The sequence below is a fragment of the Phaseolus vulgaris genome, chromosome 1 (genome assembly GCF_051622355.1).
Source record: "Phaseolus vulgaris cultivar YP4 chromosome 1, ASM5162235v1, whole genome shotgun sequence".
Lineage (NCBI taxonomy): Eukaryota > Viridiplantae > Streptophyta > Magnoliopsida > Fabales > Fabaceae > Phaseolus > Phaseolus vulgaris.
This window is the reverse complement of record NC_143498.1, coordinates 5,183,299-5,206,466: the sequence shown is the minus strand read 5'-3', so window position 1 is coordinate 5,206,466 and position 23,168 is coordinate 5,183,299. Positions and strand designations below refer to the sequence as shown.

General features: G+C 32.0%; 2 protein-coding genes and 1 long non-coding RNA gene across 3 annotated transcripts; 2 read left to right on the top strand and 1 right to left on the bottom strand.

Moving 5' to 3' along the window:
* The first annotated feature begins 5,197 nt into the window (after window positions 1-5,197).
* On the top strand, window positions 5,198-7,343 carry LOC137816716 (L-type lectin-domain containing receptor kinase IX.1). The gene has a single exon (XM_068619988.2). The coding sequence runs from the start codon at window positions 5,340-5,342 to the stop codon at window positions 7,248-7,250; it is 1,911 nt and encodes a 636-aa protein (XP_068476089.2). The 5' UTR covers window positions 5,198-5,339; the 3' UTR covers window positions 7,251-7,343.
* Window positions 7,344-15,051: 7,708 nt separating this feature from the next.
* Window positions 15,052-17,742, top strand: LOC137816718 (L-type lectin-domain containing receptor kinase IX.1). Its single transcript, XM_068619990.2, has 2 exons — window positions 15,052-16,549; window positions 16,919-17,742. Exons 1-2 carry the CDS (start codon window positions 15,201-15,203, stop codon window positions 17,562-17,564), a joined length of 1,995 nt encoding a protein of 664 aa, XP_068476091.1. The 5' UTR covers window positions 15,052-15,200; the 3' UTR covers window positions 17,565-17,742.
* Window positions 17,743-20,018: 2,276 nt separating this feature from the next.
* Window positions 20,019-20,913, bottom strand: LOC137816719 (uncharacterized). The gene is made up of 2 exons (XR_011081859.2): window positions 20,716-20,913; window positions 20,019-20,602 (listed from the first exon to the last, which is right to left on the bottom strand). It is a non-coding gene; the product is annotated as an uncharacterized LOC137816719 (long non-coding RNA).
* Window positions 20,914-23,168: the final 2,255 nt, after the last annotated feature.

Below are 23,168 nucleotides of genomic sequence, written 5' to 3'. Positions count from 1 at the left end.
TGTATGGCCTTCGTCAAGCTGGTCGCCAATGGTACACCAAACTTTCTACTTTTCTTTTATCAAATAATTACTCTATTTCTGTTGCTGATCACTCTCTTTTTCTTAAATATAATAATGATAAACTCACTGTTATTCTTGTTTATGTTGATGACTTGGTCTTAACTGGTGATGACACGGAGGAAATCAATACAATTAGTGCATCCCTTCACCATCACTTCAAGATAAAAAATTTAGGTAATCTCACTTACTTTTTGGGACTGGAAATTGCTCGCAACAGTACTGGTCTTCATTTAAGTCAATGCAAGTATACTTTTGATCTCCTTCAAGAAACTGGCATGCTTGACTCTGCACCTGTGGCCACTCCTATGACTCACACCTCCCGTCTCTCTCCCGACCAAGGCTCACCTCTCGATGCTGATGCCACTTCCCAATACAGAAGACTCCTTGGACGTCTAATTTACTTAACCAACACGCGACCAGACATAGCCTTCGCTGTCCACAATTTAAGCCAATTCATATCTGCACCCACAACTCATCATCAGCAAGCTGTCTCACGTCTTTTGCATTACCTCAAGGGCACCCCTGGTAAAGGACTATATTTTTCTCACACTAGTTCACTTCACCTCTGTGGTTTTAGTGACTCTGACTGGGCAACATGTCCTACCACACGCAAATCTGTCACTGGATATTCCATCTACTTAGGAGACTCCCTAATATCATGGAAATCAAAGAAGCAGTCAACTATCTCCTGCAGCTCCTCTGAAGCCGAGTATAGAGCCCTTGCCACCACCACATGTGAGTTACAATAGTTGTCTTACCTCCTTCAGGATTTACATCTTCCTCTCTCCAACCTGCAACCCTGTATTGTGACAACAAATATGCCCTACAAATAGCTTCCAATCAAGTTTTTCATGAACGAACCAAACACATAGACATTGATTGCCACCTAGTTCGTGAAAAACTTAACTTTGGTCTCCTCAAACTACTGCCCATTACTTCTGCAATGCAAGTTGCTGACATATTCACCAAGCCCTTACTTCCGCACAATTCTCTACTCTCAAATCCAAGTTGGGCCTGATAAATATCTACTCCCCAGCTTGAGGGGGTGTTAATATATTTAATTTTCTATTTTAAATTATTGGGCTTTGTTTGTTTGGCCCAACTTTTCTTTTCTGTTTCAGCTAGGTCTTAATCTTTTTCTTATATATACACCATGTATTTTACTCTCTAATATACAAGTGAATACAAGTTTCTTTTATATTTATTTTTCTCTACAATTAGGGTTCATCAAAACCTCTCTTTCTTCATTACGATTACGTGTGATTACGTACGCTACATTAAAGTATCACATTAGACAAGGAATATTCATCTTCATTTACTGTAATAAGGTACTCTCTCATAATTTAAAAGATATTTTTATTAAACTAATGTTTACCAATTAAAAAAATGCATGAGAACCACACTTGAGTATATAAATAAGCAAAAAAGTGACACTATAATTTTAGAAGGGATTTATTAATCTAGTCTACTAGAGAGTGAGACACATAGAAGAGGTTTTTCAAACCGCAGTAAGTATGAACACAATTTTTTAATGGGAATAATTTTTTTTATTGGGTAATGATACATCGATAACTTACAAATTTTATACAATTACATTACAACTTTCAATATTATTATTTTAATATTTTTCATATCATTTAATTCTAAATTTATCTTTTATTATATATATTTATTTTTAAATTCATCACATCAAGAGTTGTATACAATTCAAGGATTGTCAAAGTATCATTTTCCTTTTTAATGAGCAGCAATAAAGTATTTTAATTTTGTTATTTTCAGTACAAGAAAATCATGAAATAGAAACCAATTTTTAGAGACAAAAAATAATTAGTTGCTATAGTTACTAAATTAGAGACTAAAATAATGTTGGTTTCTAAATTAGTTTGTATTATTATTAGATGGTTTCTAAATTGATGTCTAATTAACCACCAAGGTTTTTGCTATCAATTATTTAGATTCTAAATTTGGACACCAACCTTGATTGCTAATTAGACATCAATTTAGAAACCAATTGGTAAAATCTAAATTGGTATCTAATTAGCAAATTCGATGATTTTAGTTGGACTAAATCGTACATATTCACTATTGAAAAAAAAAAAAAACCTATTTACTCTTATTATTTCCAAAACTTAAAAATTACAAGTATTATTCTTTCAAATTTAGGTGAAATACATATGTTTAAAGAGATAATTCTTATTATGTTTTGATTATAACTTAATAAAAGATGTTTTATTTTCTTTTTTATTTGTTCTATCTCTCTCTTTCTGATATTTTAGTGTTGTTTGATAGTGATAATTGTGTTTATTTCATAGTTATGGAAGAAAATATAAAGAATAAAGATAAATAGGGAAGTGTAGTTAATGCAATATTTCATAGCAACAAGGAATTGAAGGTGATGATGGGAAATTTTTTTGGCAGAAATGAAGGTGAAAGTTGTTGGAAAATGTCGTTTTTTATGCGAAATTGATTAGTATGGTTGATGAATGCAATTGGTTAATGTATAGAAAAAATGTGTTGTAGCATGGTCAAGTCTTTGCACATTTGCACATGGTCAACACTTTTACGAAATTGTTTTTTAATCAGAATATTCATTCATGAAGGAGAATTGATTCTCTGAAGAATTGAAGTTAAAGAAATGTATAATCGATTTTGATACAAATTTAAATGAAATAATATATTGTTTCACATACAAAATGGATTATCTTTATATTTTATATTGATGTTTGTTACTTTTGAATATTCACAGAAATATCAAAATAACTTGTAAATTTTAAATTTTGTAGTCTTTAAGCTAATCCAATTCATGATAAAATACCATTAATATTATTAATAAAAAAAATAATTAATAAAAAAAATATTATTTATATTAAGAAATAAATTTATATGATAATAACATTATTAATTATAAAAAATAATATATAAATAATTAATTTCTTTATTATTCAAATACTTTTAAATATAAAGATAAATTTGTTAACCTACATTATATACTTTTTGAAAAAATAAAAAATTCTTCCAAAATAATACCACAACCTTCACAAATTTTAATAAATTTAAATAACCTTATTTTCTTTATACTTTATTTTTAAATAAATTTAAATTTACTCTCTCAGATTCTCTTCCTAATTTAAAAAAAAAAAAACCACTAATCTTTCTTTGACCATATGACTTTGAAGGTTCCACAGAGGTAATTGCATATGTCATCTTGATGTATTTCTTTTACGTCACCATTGGAAATGAGAGAAGTCACACTCCACAGTGATTTATGTTGGACAAACAAATATGGAACGAGATTTATGATAAATTTAATGATAATATTAATAACAATAATAATAATTAACAATGATCGTTAGTAATATGTAAGTAATTTCTGATTATCTATATAATCTTTTGAAATTGATTAATAAATTGTATTGCTTCCTCTTTTATTACCTCTCCGAATTTTTAATGAAACCAAAATATAAAGTTATTTAGATGGGAATTCGATATTTCCAAGTTTAACAAACATAGTGATTCATTTAATTTTCTTTAAAAAAAACTCATTCTCAACACCTTTAACCTTTATTAGTTCCTCACACAACTCTTCATGAACTTTTTCTCAAATGAAACGCTTGTAGGAATTAATTTTTTGGGTAATATTATTTAAGATTTAATTCTCTCCATAATATCATTTATGTTAACGGTAAGAATTTGGTTTTCAGGTTCTCACATTTGTTTCTTATTCTCGTAATAAAACTTCTCAGAATTTGGTTTTTAAGAAATCGAATTTTGAGAGTATTTTGTTTTCGATAATGAATAAAAACGGAAAAAGGTCAGTCATCAAAATTTGTGAAAAATATAATTTTGACTTTTGGTTTTCAATTTTAGTATATGAATGTTTATTCAAAATTAATGTAAGTAACTGAATTTTAGGGTGATGTTTTAAAATTTTATTTTTGCTTTTCAGGAGTAAATGGGAAAGAAGATACAAAATACAAAATAAAATTAAATAAATCTAAGAAAAAATAAAATAAAATCATTTTAAAATAATTTTGTAAGTAAGAAATGTTTGAAAATTTTAATTAAAAATGAAGAGTATAAATTTTAAGTAAGGGAAGAAAATTATTAAATTATGTAACATTAAATTATTAAATTTTGTTTAGTAGTGAATTTAAATATTTATAAAATTAAAATAGAAGGAAATATAAAATTTGAAAATTACAAATATTAAAATTTATAAAGATAATATTAATACAAAGATAATGAAATAAAATATTTTATAGGTATTATGGGAAAAGTAAATAAATATTTTTTGTATTTTTATAATAAAATTAAATTGTGGAGAATAAATTTTAATAAATATATTTTTATAATAAATTTGAATTGTGGAGAATAAACTCAAATTACGATTACTTACTAGAACACACCCACACTACTCCAATGCTGAAAACAAAACAAATAAAGTTCCTACTAGTTACCCAACAATGAAACATCTCTTACACTTCAACACTAGAAATAAGAAATACAAATTGAAAATCACCTCCGATCCATCAGGAACCAATTTCCAGAACCATTTTCATGTTCTAAAAATCATACATCGAAGTTGTCAAAGTTGAAAACTGAAAGTAAAAATTATATTTTTCAGAAATCATATGATTTCAATGACCCACCAAATGACATTTTTCCACTCTTGTTCGTTATAAAAAAAAATACCCTAGAATTCAACTTTCAAAAGCCAAATTCTAGGAATTTTTTTTACAAGAATAAAAAATAAATAAATGATGTTATCTAGATAATTAAATCTCAAATTGGTATTATCAGGAAATTAAATCCCAAAATCGTTCCACTTGGGGAAAAAGCCTCTTGGACTTCCACATCTTTAATTTCATCCTAAATTTCTGTTTCTGATTCCTCTTCAAATTGATCATCCTAAGCTCACTAAACAGGTCTTTTCTCTCTCTTTTTTTCCTCATAATCTAAAGTGCTTTCATCATCCATCTTTCAAGTTCACTTATTCTTCTAATAATATTTTTCCTAGTTATGTTAGCAGCATGCCCAAATACTTCCTTATTCCACAATTTAAGGTCCTGTTTCAGCCATGTGAATTTGTCTTAGTTTCATCATTCCCTTCTCACTCACTATATATTTCTTCCATCATCTTTTCACTAATTCATCAAATCCCCAATATAGCAAACTATTTGTCTCTATGTATCAATCTGAGTTTTGTTCATTGTATATATTATTCCAACTCCATCCTTAATTAATTAATTCGTTAAGATTGGACTCAGTGGCAATAAACGATGTTGGCAACCTTTGAAAATTTCCACTACTTGAAAACTTTTCTTCTTTTGTTCATCCTCTTTATCCTTCCAATAAACTTAGTTCAACCATTTTCCTTCAGCATAACTAACTTTAACGACACTGAAAGTGCAAGCATCGTTGGATACGCAGGCGTGGCCAAGATTGAGAACGGATCTGTAGTCCTCAACCCACTCATCGGCAACGGAGTTGGAAGAGCCATCTATGGCCAACCTCTACGCCTCAAAAACTCTTCTAACGGACATGTCTCTGATTTTTCAACTCGCTTCTCATTCACTATCGACGTACCTTCAGGAGTCAAGTACGGTGATGGCTTTGCCTTCTACTTGGCCCCTATTGCTTACCAGATTCCGACCACTACTGATGATGGCTCCCTTCTCGGCCTATACGATGACACCCAAAATAACATCCTTGCTGTCGAATTTGACACTTATGTAAACGACTTAGACCCACCAATGCAACACGTAGGGATCAACAATAACTCTGTGGCATCTCTCAACTCTACCAAGTTTGATATTGAGAGCAACACAGGGAAGATGGGGCATGCGTTGATCACTTATAACGCTTCTGCCAAACTCCTCGCTGTTTCGTGGTTATTTGATGGAACTAGTTCTGCTTCTTCTCCCAGCGATTATCTTTCGTACAATATTGACCTGTGGGCAATTTTACCGGAGTGGGTCAATGTTGGGTTTTCGGGTTCAACTGGGTCGTCCACTGAGAAAAATGTGATCCATTCCTGGGAGTTCAGTTCAAGCCTAGATATAAATTCTACGCATGCAGAGGAAAACAGAGAAAATGGCATCGCAACCAAATGCAAGGTTCAGGTCAAAGTAGTAGTTGTTACAGTGGTTTGTTCTATTGTTTTCGTGATCGTGGTTATTAGTATTTCTTGGGTGACCATCAAAAGGAGAAGAACGGAGGATGGTGTTGGTTTCGATAGAGAAGTTATGCCTAGAAGGTTTGGTTATGGCGAAATAGTTTCAGCCACCAACGGGTTTGCAGATGATAGAAGGCTGGGAGAAGGAGGGTCTGGAGAAGTTTACAAAGGGTTTCTGAATGACGGAGGGCGCGTGGTTGCTGTGAAAAGGATATTTTCTGATGTGGAAGATTCTGAGAGAATATTTAGAAACGAGGTGAAGATTATAAGTCGTCTTATACATAGAAACCTTGTGCAATTCATGGGGTGGTGCCAGGAACAAGGGGAGCTGTTACTGGTTTTTGAGTACATGAGTAATGGAAGCCTTGACAATCATCTTTTTGGCAACAGAAGAAGGTTGACATGGGATGTTAGATACAAGATAGCATTAGGTGTGGCTAGAGCACTTCGTTATCTTCATGAAGACGCAGAACAGTGTGTTGTTCATAGGGATATAAAGTCAGGTAATGTTTTGTTAGACACAGATTTCAATACTAAGATTAGTGACTTTGGGATAGCAAAGTTGGTGGATCCAAGATTGAGGACTCAGAAGACAAGGGTGGTGGGGACATATGGGTACCTAGCTCCAGAATATATAAACGAAGGAAGGGTTAGCAAAGAATCAGACATGTACGGTTTTGGGGTTTTGGCTTTGGAGATAGCATGTGGAAGGAGGACTCACCAGGATGGGGAAAGTAATCATGTGCCTTTGGCGAAATGGGTATGGAAAAATCATGTGGATGGAGAGATTTTGAATGCTGCGGATAAGGAATTGAAGATGGATTTTAATGTAAATGAAATGAGATGCTTGCTGAGTGTGGGAATATGGTGTACCCTTCAAGACCACAAGGAAAGGCCAAACTCAGAACAGGTTATAAATGTTCTAAAACAAGAAGTGCCATTGCCAATGTTTTCTGCAAAACTCTCTGATAATGGGCAACCTGATTCGCTTGAATCGTCATCCACAAAAGCATAAATCCTCCCATTTCAAATCTTTTGTTATTTAAAGAATCACTCCACCTAAAGAGGATGTACCAATAAGAGGTAGTTCACATGAATTTCTTCTTACTATGTTATGTTGGAGATGTTTATGGTATATAAGTGGATTATTTTTGGTTGAGTTAAACTTAAAATTTATTTTGTAATATACTAAATTTTTATAAACTGATTTATGGATTGAATTAAACTTAAAGTTAAATTCGTAATATACTAAATTTTTACTTAGTTATAAGATGATTATGTTATCGAGATGTCTAGTATACATAAACAAGAAATGTTAAACGAAATTCAATTTGTTTGCTTCTATAAATTCTATATATATAATTAAATAATTGGCTTGTATAGAAATTTATATCTTTAGATTTTTTTTTTAAACTTTTCATATCCAACATTTAATAAAAATGTTGTAAATTGATGTGGTTGTGTTATTAACAATATTGATTTGTTAATTTTGAGAGTAGGCCTACTAATTTATTCAAATGGTCATATTATATTGTTTTTGTTGTAAAATTAAAAAGTGTACAAAAATCTAAATGCAAAATTAAAACATTAAGAAATTAATTTTGTTTTACTATTTTACCTCATGCACGAGGATGAGGATTGAGCGATGCAATTTCTTGGCGGCCTCAATGATAAATACAACAACATCAAATGTCACGCTCTCCTTATAGATCATATATCTCCTATAAACAAATCTCTTTCTTTCTCTTTTTTTTTTTTATCAAGAAAAACAATTTTCCAATAATTCTTTCACTGCCAACATCAAGGTGTCAATACCTAACGTTTGTTAACACTTTCGTTACAACAAAATCATTAAATAAAAATTAATTTTAAAAACCAAAAGTAATTAGTTATTGTATTGATAAAATTAGATACCATTTTAGAGACTAAAAAATTATTGGTTTCTAAATTAGTTTTTATTATTAATAAATAGTTTCTAAATTGGTATCTAATTAGTTATCAAGGTTTTTGCTACCAAATTTAGAATCTAAAAAATCGGTAGTTAAAACTCTAGTAGCTAATTAAATACCAATTTAGAAACTATTTATCAATAATATAAACTAATTTAGAAACCAACAATTTTTTTAATATCTAAAACGGTCTCTAATTTAATTAATGTAGCAAATAATTATTTTTGTCTCTAAAAATATGTTTCTATTCAATGATTTTTTTTGTAGTGCCTTGGTCACACAAATACAACACAAATTGGTTAAGGTACCAAAAGTTATTCGTTTTGTGGCCACAATGGTCACATTAATTTTATATGTTAATTACCATAAACATGGATTCTCACAAAATATTCCAAACAAGAACGGATATAATTCTAATAAGAAACTTTGTGGAAAAATTGGTCATACCGTCGATGTTTACTATAACAAACATAGTTATCCTCCTAGCCACAAATTCTATAACAAGAACGTCCATATTCACAATGTTGGACAACAAGTCACAAAGCAAAGAATAAGAAAATGGAGAAAATAGAAACTACATGTGCTTAACAATGAAACAATATCTATCACTTTATGGATCTTCTCCAATAGACCGATAACAAGAATAATGCATACCAACCCTCATATTAATCAAATTGGATCCATCCACTTTATACAACAAGGTAATATCAATATTAACTCTCATAAACATGATTGGATTATTGATTCTAGTGCAAATGATCATGTTTGTGTTTTTATAAATAATTTATCACATATCATGCTATTACAGCAATCCTGGTCAAACTCCTTACCGGACAACTTGTTTCTACCACACATTCTATAATTGTAAAATTTAATGACAAACTTTATCATCATAATGTTCTATATATTCCTATTTTTTCATTCAATGTTATTTTTGTATTCTTGATAACATCATCTCTAGAATGTGAGTTAATTTTCTCTGGTTATTGTTGTGTCATACCGGATTAGAAAATTGATAAGTGTCTAATTTCACTAATATTTCATATTAAAATATAGGCACTTATGAGGATTTATTGCTAATTTACATATAAAATAATCCCTAATTTATGAATTTATACCTTTTTACATTTTTTATGATCTTTATTTGAATAAGAGTATTTTATTCCCAAATTTGGTGTTAATTGCAGATTTCTAAGGAAGATTGTAGATTTGGATTAAAGATGAATGATTTGAGCTAAAAAGATAAAGATAGAAGGTCCCAGAATGTAAAAAGATGTAAAGGAAGATTAGGCCTTTTTTTATGTTTTATCATTTAGCCCATTAGCGCGACACAATAAACAACCTAACCCTAGAAAACTAGGATAAATAGAGGGCTAGAGGCTCAACCTTAGTGTGCCAGATTCAGAGGAAAACACCATAGAGTGAGTTGTAACCAATTGGGAGAATGGAGGGTGATAGAAGTATGGAGGGTGATATTTTAAATATTAATATTCAGTTCTTGATTGATTATTGGTATTGTTGTTTTACTTTTAATTTTCCGTGACAAATTGAGAATCTTAAACCTGACCGAGAGGTATTTTTAGGGTTCGGACCTAAACAACAATACTTAATAGGAATAGACTTGAAATGTTAATTGCTATTAAACGTCTGAGCTTCGTTCTAAGTTGTTCTTATAATTATGCGAGGAATCGATAGTTAGAGGACATTCTTAAGGATTTTATATGCGAGGAATCGATATAAATGATTTTTATACGGGCATCAATTTCAATCAAAGAACTTAATATTGACATGCTAATCAAAATACTTGAGAGTGAGAGAGATGAAACTAATCCTTATTTTTCCAATTGAAACAACTAATTCTTTGTTGTTTGTTTTCTTATTGATCAGTGCCAACACAATTAATTCAAAACTCTCCTTGTGGACTCGATATCCGTCCTTAGGGACAATTATTACTTTTGACAAACGCGGTGCACTTGCCATAAAAAGTCATCAAAAATCAAAGAGAGAATTGGTACAATTAACGTGTTTGTTGGACTTTATGTTCTCAATAAAAATAATGTTGCTAGTACTTTTATTAATTTTGTTATTATTGAACCTAATTGTAATACAAAGCACATTGACTCGTGCTACATTCAAATGGGACATCCTTCTATTTGAAAGACTTCATGTTATGCATACATATTATCCATGTGTTAACACTCATAAAATTTTTGTTTTCCATACTTGTAATCAAGCCAAATAGAGAAAATTATCTTTTCTTCTTAGTAACTCACATGCATTTAACACATTTGATTTACTTCACATTGATATTCGAGGACCCTGCTCTATCACTTCCATGCATGATCACAAATTTTTTCCCACTATCGTTGATTATCACACACGTTACACATGGGTTTTTTCGATAAACAAAAAATCAAAAACTCAAAAAAATTATAATTGATTTCATTAATCAAATTAAAAGTCAATTTTAACTTCATGTAAAAGTCATATAAACTAATAATGAAAATAAATTTCAAATAAAAAACTATTTTTCTTCTAAAGGCATCATACATGCATAAAAACAACCCTAAATCCTAAACCCTAAACTCTAAACCCTAAATCCTAACATTGTTGAAAGAAAACATCATATTTTTTTTATTTTTTTTTATGATATTCGGTTGGATACTTATTTCTCATGGCTGAAAAGTAAGTGGATCCACATTGGTACCCCTATGCAAAATGTCTTTTTCTTATGCAGAATTATTAGTATGGTTGATGAATGCAATTGGTTGATATATAGATAAAGTCTCTTAGTAGCATAGTAAGTGTAAGCACATGTGGATTCTAGGTAGTGGAGGATATTCTTTGGAGGGTTCTTCTCAGCAAAGTCTTGGTCTTTCTTTTCGTTTACCAAGGTTTCTAGATTGAGTGAGACTGCATACATCACCATTATCATTTTCTCTAAGCTCGTCTTCTTACCACTTCCGTGTAAACCTTTTCTTTTACGCCATCATTGGATTCACGAGTGGACAGAGAATAAGTGACACTATACGATGATGTTATTCGGGATGAGATATTACTAAATTTGATGGATGTGATAACAAAAATTATATAAATACATTTGTATCTTAAAAAATGTTTCATTTCTCCTGTAAAATGCTTCATATTGGTTATTTTAAACCATTAAATTTGTTACATATTTTCAAATTTGTAAGATAAATATATCTTCATCAAATTCACTTCATGCATGGTCTATGTTATGTGAGGAGAACACCATAGTATCATATCAAGAATGGGAGAGGGTCCATATGGGCCTTTATGTAGACTACATAATTAAGGTAGTTTATAGCATTATGGTCTCATATTCCACTTGGAATAAAAATCATTTTCATGATCACCATTTTCTATTTCATGATCACCATTTTCTACTTATTGATATTTTGAAAGAAAAGTTAGGTTCAAGTTACATCCTCAACTACCAAGTTACAAAAAGTCTATTAAAAATCCTTTGATTTTTTAGTATATTACAAAAAGTCTATTAAAAATCCTTAGTATATAGTGAGTGTTTTGTGATTCTTCTCATTTCTTTTATAAGTTCTCTATCTATCTCATTTATTGTGTCAAAAATATCCAAATTGATTCACATTTAATAAAATTCTTGATATATGATTATTTACATTTTATTTAAATATATCAAAATAATATTTTTTTTATCAGCAATTAAATAATGTTTGGTCCAATCCTCATATAGAGTAAAAGAGGTCAAATAGTATCTTTCTACGTATACAACAAAAATCAAAATGAAACCTCTTATTGTCTACCCCAACACTACCAACTAAAGAAAAAACAAAAAGATCAAGGTTCAACAGGTTCAACCCTTATAGTGACATTAAATCGAATACGTATATACCAAGGGTTTTAGGCACTAGTCAAAGAACAAGAAACTCACTGATAGTATCTTTGAAGAGATCCAAGACCAAACTTTAACATATGCCAGAGAAAAAACTTTAGTATGATCAACCACTTCACCTTTAAATAAACAATTATTCCTGTGTTTCCAAATCTCACTAACCAACTTTATCCAAACATTATCCATAATAAGATTAACTGAACTATACACATCCAAAATTTTGAAATGTTCAAAATGTGACCTAGGGACAATAAGATCAATCAAACTCACTCCTAATCACTCATACTCAACCTGAAAAATAAAAAAACCTTAATTATGATAGATAAAATAAATATTTAAAAAATAACAATTTCGTGTACTAAAAGATTTATTTATTAAAATATTTTAGTTATTAAGTATTTTATCTTTTGAAGTATTACTGAGTTTTATCATCTAAAATTTTAGACAAAAGCAGTCATGTTATTTGGATAAAAATATGGTCCTCCTAATCAAGTTATTTTGACACTCCAACCAAAATTTTGCTTATGAAAAAGAAATATAAACTTAAAATATAAAAGAATTTAAATTCTTACATTTTAAATAAAATTTGAAATTATGTGATTAAAATTATCATGAAATTCTTTTTCCTTTTTCTTACCATTCCTGAAACCCATGAATACATAAGTTACATGATATTGCACAATCATGATAATGTGGTTTTGTATTTTTTGGAATGTGCCCCATTAGCTATAGTGTTTCCATTTAGCATCTTCTGTATTGGGTGCTCACAATGGGGTCTTAAAAGTGAGAAAAGCTTGGAGGGTGTTATCTTATCTAGAATTATTTTTTTTTTCCAACTTTTACATATGTAAACAAAGATTGTCCACAAAACATGTTATTTTTTATTTACAAAAATAACACATGAGAATTGAGTTCTAAACTCGTATTTAATAATAATAAAACATATTCTACCAAAAAAAAAATTAATGATGTAATACTTTAATAATATAAAATAATATGTTAATTATTTTAGAAAAAAATTAAAGTAATTTATCAATATCTAGAAGATACAGACAAATGAACAATAATTTGTTATGTGTGTCATGTTCAAAGGTACAATAGACAAAATTCAGAGTTTGATATTCAAGAGTTACCCACTGTTCAACTACAACTTCTACCTATGTATACATGGTAAGACTTAATGATTGGTGGTGTGATGGTGGGGAGTTTCCAGCTCTCTATATTTAGAAGGCTTACGAAGTTCAATTTCATTCAGTTCAAAATCAAAATTATTGATCGACAATAGTAGAATGTAGACTCTTATACTATATTTTTTGTTTTCTATTATAATTAAAGTTTCCGATTAACATTCTTCATTTTAGCTTTCTGATTAAAGTTTTTGATTTATTTTTAACAATTTGAGTTTAGGATTTTATCAACTTAATGTTTTATTATGGATTAAATTTACTTTAATTATTTTTTAAAATAATTAATTTATATTATTTTACATTATTCAAGTATTACATCATTCATTTTATTAAGAATTAAAAAATAATTTTAATGTATTTAATTTTTAATTGTATATAATAAAAAATTATTATTAAAATTCAACCATTTTTTAATTATATATATTAAAAGAATATTTTATAAAAACTTACTTAGTTAAAAAATATTTTATAATTTTTTTTTAATTATATATAAAAAGGTTATAAATAATAAAATAAATTTATTTAATTTCTTCTCTTATTTTTTTAATTTTATATATTAAAAAAACGTATATTAAAAATATTATATGTTAAATATTATAAACGAATTTAGGTTTTATTTTTTTTTAATTTCATATATTAAAAAAACGTATATTAAAATTATTATATGTTAAATATTATAAACGAATTTAGGTTTTATTTATTTTAGTTTTATATAATTATATATTTTAGTTTCATATAATTATATATTTTAATATTTTTAATTGAAATCGTATACGTATATACGATTTTATTTTATTTTTAAATCTCCAATAATTGCGATTTTTTTATGGTAAAGTTGTGCCTTTTGTTGGTGATTTATCTATTTTCGAAAAAAATGTTTATTTTGAAAAAATCAAAAGAAAATTACATCATTTTAAGAAAAGAAAAACCCAATATTCATTCAAAGAAAAAAAAGGTATATTTAATATTTAAAAAGTATATGGAGGTGTAGAGGAAAAAATTAGATTTGAAGGGAGAATTTGCAGTCTTATAAGTCAACGTAATTACCTCCACTACAAATACTTTTCTATCCGGAATATCACTTTTGGTATTATTTAGTGGGTCTATGATGTGATGTTTATGAAGACTTTTGATTCATAATAATAATAGCATGACATTTTTTTCCACTTAGAAATGTTATTATTGTATTTTAAAATTTAATTTATTTTTATTTTATTAAGTAAACATAATATTTTATTATTGAATAGAGTTGTAAAATGAAAATGTCAAACCAACTTTATTCTATAATAAATAAGTAACCTGTGAACTATTTATATATTTTTTATAATTGACACGTCATTATGGATTATGATATTCTAAGTTAAGATATTTTCATGTCTACATCATTTGCATCATGTTAAAAATATTATTAAAGATAAAAAAAATAACATAAGAACATTATACAAAACTCATGACCATAAAAATAAAGAAAAACCTATATTTAGATCCCACTTCTAGAAAAAGAAATACTAATACCTACGAAACCAATTCCAAAATATTTCTTTCTACACCAGAGTTGTTTAGATGACTGATACAATCTTTCATTGCTGTTTTCTACACCAGATAGTTAAACTAATTAGCTGTTTTTCATTGCCTAACTTATCTAAGTACAAAAATTACACAAATATTATATTTAAAACAATATATTTGATAATATTTTAATACTATTCAATTGACATTTCAAGCTAAATCACAGAAAAAAAAAATAGTAGCACAACTGATCCATATACTACACTGCTCTGACACAGGATTGAGTTTGGAATATTTTTTAAGTAAGGTGAGTTTGAATGTTACGAATGCAAAAGAAAGTTATGGAAGGGGAGAAATTATTAATCATACAGTACTTGTATCTATATATATATATCTAAACAACAAGGGAAGAAAAAAAGTAGCCACTGAGAATGAGGTTGCTAGAGAAGGTTACAACTTTTGTTCTTCTACTCGCTCTTCATCCTCCTTTCCTTAAAACTGTAGAATCATTAAATTTCAACATAACAAACTTCAACGACCCTGAGAGTGAAAAAACCATGGCATACGTGGGTGATGGCCAAGCCACCAACGGCACCATACAACTCAACATTGTGGACTATCTTTTCCGCGTTGGAAGAGCCTTGTACGCAAAACCTCTGCACCTGTGGGACGCCTCTTCGAGTGTTCTCACAGACTTCACCACACGCTTCACTTTCACCATTGACAGAGCCACCAACGGCACCTATGCTGACGGTTTCGCCTTCTACATGGCCCCTCATGGCTACCAGATTCCTCCCAACGCAGCTGGTGGCACTTTTGCCCTTTTCAACACCACCTCTAATACCTTTATTCCCCATAACCACGTCCTCGCCGTTGAGTTTGACACACTTAATGGCACCATTGACCCTCCCATGCAGCACGTTGGCATAGACGATAACTCGCTCAAATCCGTGGCTTTTGCCAAGTTAGACATTGACAAAAACCTGGGAAAGAAATGTAACGTTTTGATAACCTACACTGCTTCCAACAAGACCCTCTTTGTGGCTTGGTCCTTCAACGGAACAGCAAATTCACACTCCAATTCTTCACTTTCTTACAAGATTGACCTCATGGAAATTCTACCCGAGTGGGTGGATGTTGGGTTCTCTGCTTCAACAGGCGAATTAACTGAGCACAACATTATTCACTCGTGGCAGTTTAGTTCAACGTTGAATTCCGATGCTACGGATAATTCCTCCGGTGAGGGGAACGGTGGGAACGGAAAACGAAACGTTTTGGTGATTGCTGTGGCGACTACTTCAACGGTCTTGGTGGTCGTGGTTGCGAGTATTGCAGTTTGGGCCATGATCAGGAGGAAAAGAAGGGATACGGTTGATGAGAGTAATGATGGTGAAGGTGGAGCCAACTCGGTTAAGTTTGACTTGGATAGGGCAACTATACCAAGAAGGTTTGATTACAAAGAACTAGTCGCAGCCACCAACGAATTTGCAGATGATAGAAAGCTTGGACGAGGAGGCTCGGGACAGGTTTACAAAGGGCTTCTGAGTGATTTAGGAAGGGTTGTTGCTGTGAAAAGGATTTTCGCCAACTTCGGAAATTCAGAGAGAGTTTTCATCAATGAGGTGAGGGTTATAAGCCGTCTTATACACAGAAACTTGGTGCAGTTCGTAGGGTGGTGCCACGAGGAAGGTGAGTTTTTGTTGCTTTTTGAGTACATGCCTAATGGAAGCCTCGACACTCATCTCTTTGGGGACAAAAAACCTTTGACCTGGGATGTTAGGTAAGTTACATACATTTTATGTTCTTGAATATGTTTTATTATCTGTTTGGAACATAATATATTTCAAGGACAGACTGTTCTCCTTCACTTAATAATATAGTAATTACCATGTGTTTGGCAACTCATCTGACACCAGTGGACGAATCCACCCCATGCTAAAAGAATAACTTCTCCATCTTTGGTTGCTTTGAACGTGAAAATAAGAAAATACATCATTAAAACATATACGCAAACATGCATTTAATTTCTTGCGTTGTACACATATTTACTTCCTACTTTCTTGTAATAGAGTAATTGTCTTATTCAACTGAAACCTTTTACTAGTATATGCTTCTGAATTCTCTCGTTTCATCTCAATTCTCCACACAGGTACAAGGTAGCATTAGGAGTGGCTGCAGCAGTTCGTTATCTTCATGAAGATGCGGAGCAGTGTGTTCTTCACAGGGATATTAAGTCAGCAAATGTGTTGTTGGACACAGATTTTAGCACAAAGCTTGGAGATTTTGGAATGGCAAAGTTTGTGGATCCAAGGTTGAGGACTCAAATGACAGGGGTGGTGGGGACTTACGGGTACCTTGCCCCAGAATATCTCAACGGAGGTAGGCCTAGTAAGGAATCAGACATTTATAGTTTTGGGGTTGTGGCTCTTGAGATTGCATGTGGAAGGAGGACTTACAAAGATGGAGAGTTTCATGTGCCTCTCACGAACTGGGTGTGGCAACAGTATGTGGAAGGGAATGTGATGGATGTTGTTGATGAGAGATTGAACAAGGAGTTTGATGTGGATGAAATGAGAAGCTTGATCATTGTGGGGTTGTGGTGTACTAACCCTAATGACAAGGAAAGGCCAAAGGCTGCACAAGTAATAAAAGTTCTTGAGCTAGAAGCGCCATTGCCAGAGCTTCCACTTGATATGCATGATCATCTTCCTCTAGTTAAATATTCACCACAAATTAATTCTCAGTGCATGCAGACGCTACCTTTCACTGACAGCTTTACAACTGTTGGACGTTAGTTTGCTATCCCAGCCTTTGAATTCATCTATTTCGGGAGGAATGAAGTTGTGTACTTTTCATGTAGATTTTCATTTCGGTTTGTGATTTCTGTTACTTTTGTGAGAAGTTGTTTAATGACCTGCTGTGTAAATGGCTGTGGAAGATAATTTCCTTAGAATAAAGTTTGTTCATGTTTAATGACCTGTTATCTGTGTAATTGGGCGGAAGATAATTTCATTTTGAATCAAGTTTGTTTCACATACTTAAGTCTTACACTAACCATGATTAACTCAATTAGAATTATCTCTTCTTCTTTTTCTCATACCTTTAAAGTGACAAATTTAATATTCTTGCGAGTCACCATAAATAATCTATCTCATCAAAGGGACTTAATATTAGTGTGGTAGTCCCCAATGAGGTAGTAGACGAGGTTAAAAAGGAAAAAAAAGAGTTGTATAATGTTAAAGGTGGATATGATTTAGTTAGAAGGAAAACTTTGAAATCATCCTCAATTTTAGTATTGCTAAATGGAAGCCTAACTCAATAGTTTAAACCATAAAACTTAAAGAGAAAGAGATCCTCTGCTTTTGTTTCTGTTTTTAGTACTAGGAGAAAGATTGTCTGAAATATTAAGGCTACTAAGAAAGAAATGTTTGAGGGATGAAGAAAGGGAGGAGGAAATAGTTTATATGCTGCGGTTTGCAAATGGTACCCTATTTATTTCAGAATCTAGCATGCAAAGTGTTCTAGTCTTGAAAAACATTCTAAGATGCTTCTAACTAGTCTTAGGACTTAATCAACTTCCTTAAAACTAAAATAAAGGAGTTGGGAGTACAAGAGGAAAGGCCCACCTCAGAACAGGTTATAATAATATAAAAAACAAGACAGTGTTGCTTCACATGACATCTTAGTAATCTCTCTATGGGAAAGAAAGTCTAGAGTAACATGTGCGTTAATTTGATCCTACATATGAAGTCTGTGTACAAACAAAGCAAAAGTGTTCACATCACAGAAGTAATAGAACCAAGATTCTAACTGGTCATGTTTAATGTTGGAGTTTATCTAAAGATAACTCAATATGCTATAACAGATATAGTTATTACCTAAACAATAACTAGAGTGCTGGGAACGTGCTCTTTTACACACTTTTGAACACACTCTGTTCGCAGTGTATGTAATTTCAATGTGCAAAAGGAAAGTTAGAAAGGAATAGATACAGCACCTAAGTTAGTGCATAAATTAAGTACGACCAAGCGCAGCACTTAATTCCACCTATGATACTGATCCTAACAGTGTAGAATTTCCTAAGACATGCATATAAATACAAATACACATTCCATGACAAAGTATACAACCTCCATACCTGAATGCAAGAAGAAAGCAGAGGACTAATAAAACTAGCAAAATCACATCTTACTATAATCTTTATGGTAAAACCTTAATAAATAAATAATATTTTGTTAGATGGGAGTTCCCTTCACCAGGTTGAGTTAAAATTAACACTGATGGTGTTGCAAGGGGTTCTCCTGATCTTGCGGCTTGTGGTGGTATTTTCCATGAGAATACGGGGGAGTTTATTGGTGGTTTCTCTGCTTTCCTTGATATTCAGACTGTTTTGGTTGCTGAATTTATGGAGTTATACATGTCATTAAATAAGCTCAAAAGATGAGTCTTACTAGTTTATGGTTTAAATGTGATTTTGTCTTGGTTTGTGCTGCATTTAATACTAGAACTAACGTTTCTTGAATTCTTCATAATAGGTGGAACATTTGTCTTACTTACTGTCAGGTTTAGGATTTTTCACATCTGTCGTGAAAAGAATGCATGTGTTGACAAGCTTGCTAAAGTAGGGTTTATTCATAGAGAATAATTTCATTGGTATAATAGGTTTTCATCTAGTCTTTTCTTAGACTTCTTTGTTAATAGGTATAAATTACCTAAGTATCGTTTTTGTCAGATTTTTTATATATAGGTCTTGGTCTAATCCTGCTTGAATTTCCTTATTTCTTTTCTTTCTTTCTTTTTTAATAATATTTTTTTCATGTGATGGTAGAAGATTGTAGTTGCGCAATTACTTAAGGTTTCAGCCTAATTGAGCCTAATTGAGATGTCAAGTTTCATAGTGATGTCTAACATGAAAACTTTTATAAAAAAAATATTTTAAAATAAAAATATATTAAAATAAATCATCAAAATTTATTTTATTTTATTTATTTAACATAAATTATATATTAAAAAAATATTAAATTTATTTTTATTTTATTAATTATTTTAATATTTTTATTTTATTATAAACTTAATTATTTATTACTTTAAAATAAAAAAATAGTTACATTTTATTTAAATGTAATAGATCAAAGTTTCTTTACCTTTGAGGATGGAAAGTCTGAGAAAAAATCTTTACTTGTTTTTCATAATTTAACGTATTGTTTTGCAAACTTTACTCGTTTTTCTTCTCTACATAACTTTCCATCAGCTTGAAACTTAGTGATCCATTTTCAATACAGTATAAATACACCAATTCATAGACTAGAGAAAGAACACTGGTTCCAATAATAAAAACTAATGATTAAAAAAAGCCTAAAAGACAAAAATGAATTGCAAGAACGCAAGCTTATGATAGGAAGTGAAGGGTAAACCCCTCCGTGCGAATCACAAATTAAATCTAATCAACATATGAGGAAACTGATATTGGTAGTAATGTCACACTTGTGTGACCTAATCAACAATAAACCTATTCTTACTAGATAAAATCTATAATCAAGGATTCAGAACAAATACCTTACCATAAACACACAAAAGATTAAGGCATGCATAAGTTAATCATAACAACCATACCAAAGTTCAAACATCCCACAAGTTAAGAATGTACCGGAAAAGCCCCAACATGAGCACGCACCACCAGAAGTTGATGGTTATAACAGCGCAAACAACTCCAAACTCGAGCTCGAGCTTGAAGACGAACAACCAGCGGATAAACACGTGCACCAAACGTGTCACCGGAGACACCCACGCAACAGGTGCAGTCTTCCGCTAGCTCATCAAAATGCCCAGACAGCTTCAGAACCGGCGAGACAAAAACAAGGAAGATACAATCAATCACTAAATAAATAAAGTATTCACGAACGCTGTAGTGGCGCGTGAGTGTTCTAGAGAGTTGCAGCGCAACACCTTTGGAGACTGGTACCGCAGCGTCGTCGGAGACTCGTGGCGCCGTCTGCAGAGGCTGAAGCGTTGCTTGGTAGCGTGAGTGTAGCTTGGCGCGTGAATGGTGCGTCCAGGGTTAACGGATACGAAATTAGAAAATGAAGAAGGGGCCAATCATGAAATGTAACTAGAGTGAGAAAGGAAAACAATAAATTAACTAAAATAAAAGATAATTTTGTTTCTGTGCACTTTTGTTATACAAATTGGTCTTATAAATATCATATAACAAATCAAGTGACACACATGTTTTTATGACAGAAAATTATTTTAAAGAGACAAAAAAACGTAATCAATAAAATGAATAAGCTCAATAATTTGTGTGGATAAATATATTGTGAATTTCTTTATTATATGTATCTTAGTATTAGAAAATTATTAAATAAAAATTAATTTTAAAAATATAAAATAATTATTATAGTAACTGTACTAGTATAGCTAGACGACACCGTGAGTCGGTCAGAAACCCTAAACCATTTGAACGTTCACCCCACGATAAAAAATGTCGTGTGATAACACGTGGTTGACCAACTCATGACGATGAATCATGGGTTGACTAAGTCAGTAGGGTAATCCATAATTAAAGGTTATTTAGCACAACCCTAAACACGAATCAATCTCCTAATCCAGCCCATCAACGAAGGCCCATTAAGGTAATATAAATAGCACAGATTCCAAGAATCAGGTACGCGTCATTATCTACAGTACTCTAACAACCAAGTGCTGACACCTTTTTGATTTGATTGTCGGAATGCCTTCTGCAAGTACCATCTGAGCTTGTGTCACCGGACGACCGAGAGGAAGAGGAAGGAACTTAAGGAGTAGGAAGCTGAGTGTGGAAACAACCGACCGAGAGGAGGAGGAAGGAACTTGAGGAGTAGGAAGCTGAGTGTGGAAACGATCGATCGAGAGGAGGAGCCGACAATCGTTCTCTGGGACCCAACACCCGTTCGAGAACAATTGGCACCCACCGTGGGACCGAGAGAACTGGTGTGAAGAAACGTTAGTAGATGGTATCAACCCAAAGCATGACAAGCGAGAAGATGCCAAAGGCAGACCAGACGACAATGTTGATGACTTTGCATAAGGAGTTGGCTGAAATGAAGACGACGCACGAGGAAACCACCAAAAAGAACGAGGACGAGATGAGGAACCTCATGAGGGAAAATCAGGAGATGAAGAAGCTTGTGGAGGGAGGATCGTCTGTTGATCCGACCAACTAGGTCGAAAGGTCTTTCGCCACCGCTACCGGCCCCAAAACCAATGGAGAACTGAGGAACAAGATCCTTACCTTGGAAATGGATGGTGAGTCTCACCCCAACAAGTCGTTGAACACGACCGGAACCACAACCATCGGTTGTCGCCACCCTTTCACTGACTTTGTCATGGAAACTCCACTGCCGGACAAGTGGAAAGGGTTCAACAGGGATCGCTACAATGGGACGACCGATCCAGATGAGCACATGGATGCGTATACCACTCACAGACTTTGTATACCACTGATGATGCGATCTTATGTCGGGTTTTTCCCAACAAGTCGTTGAACACGACCGGAACCGCAACCACCGGTTGTCGCCACCCTTTCACTGACTTTGTCATGGAAACTCCACTGCCGGACAAGTGGAAAGGGTTCAACAGGGATCGCTACAATGGAACGACCGATCCAGATGAGCACATGGATGCGTATACCACTCACAGACTTTGTATACCACTGATGATGCGATCTTATGTCGGGTTTTTCCCACTTCCCTAAAATGAGGAATGCTTCTCGCACTTGACGGGGGAGGAGGGGAACTTGCAGGACGAGGTTATGATTGGTAGGGAGCAGAAGACAAAGCGGAAGACGCAGATGACTTGGGGTTTTAGGTGCTTCTTTTGGGAGAGGGAGATTGGTGGTGGTGGTTGCGGAGGAGGTGTTGCTTCTGTAAATCTTAGCTCCCCCATTGGGTAGCTTTCACAGACCTAGAGGAAGAGAAGACCAATGCTAACAAGACAAAAGATAAGACACATACTATATCAGTTGGACCTTATAATCGGTGTAATATGAGATTGACATTTTACATCGTTGAGATCTACCGATATAATATATCTCTTAAAACCGGTATAATATACATTATTTCCATTAGTGATTTATATTTCATATAAGTTATACCACTTTTATTTTTAAAGAATTAACTAAATTCTCACAATAAAATTTATTTTGATTTGCGTTGTTTTAATTCAAAAAGAAAGGTGGAGAACACATCAACCACTAAAGTATATTATTAATGCTTATTTAATTTACTTATTATTCAAAATTCTTATATAACATACTTAATTTTATAGTATATAATTATTAAATATAAAATTAACTTTTAAAAATTTGACAAGTTGACTGCAAATAATTTTTTCTTTGTTTTTAAGATACAGATAATTATAAA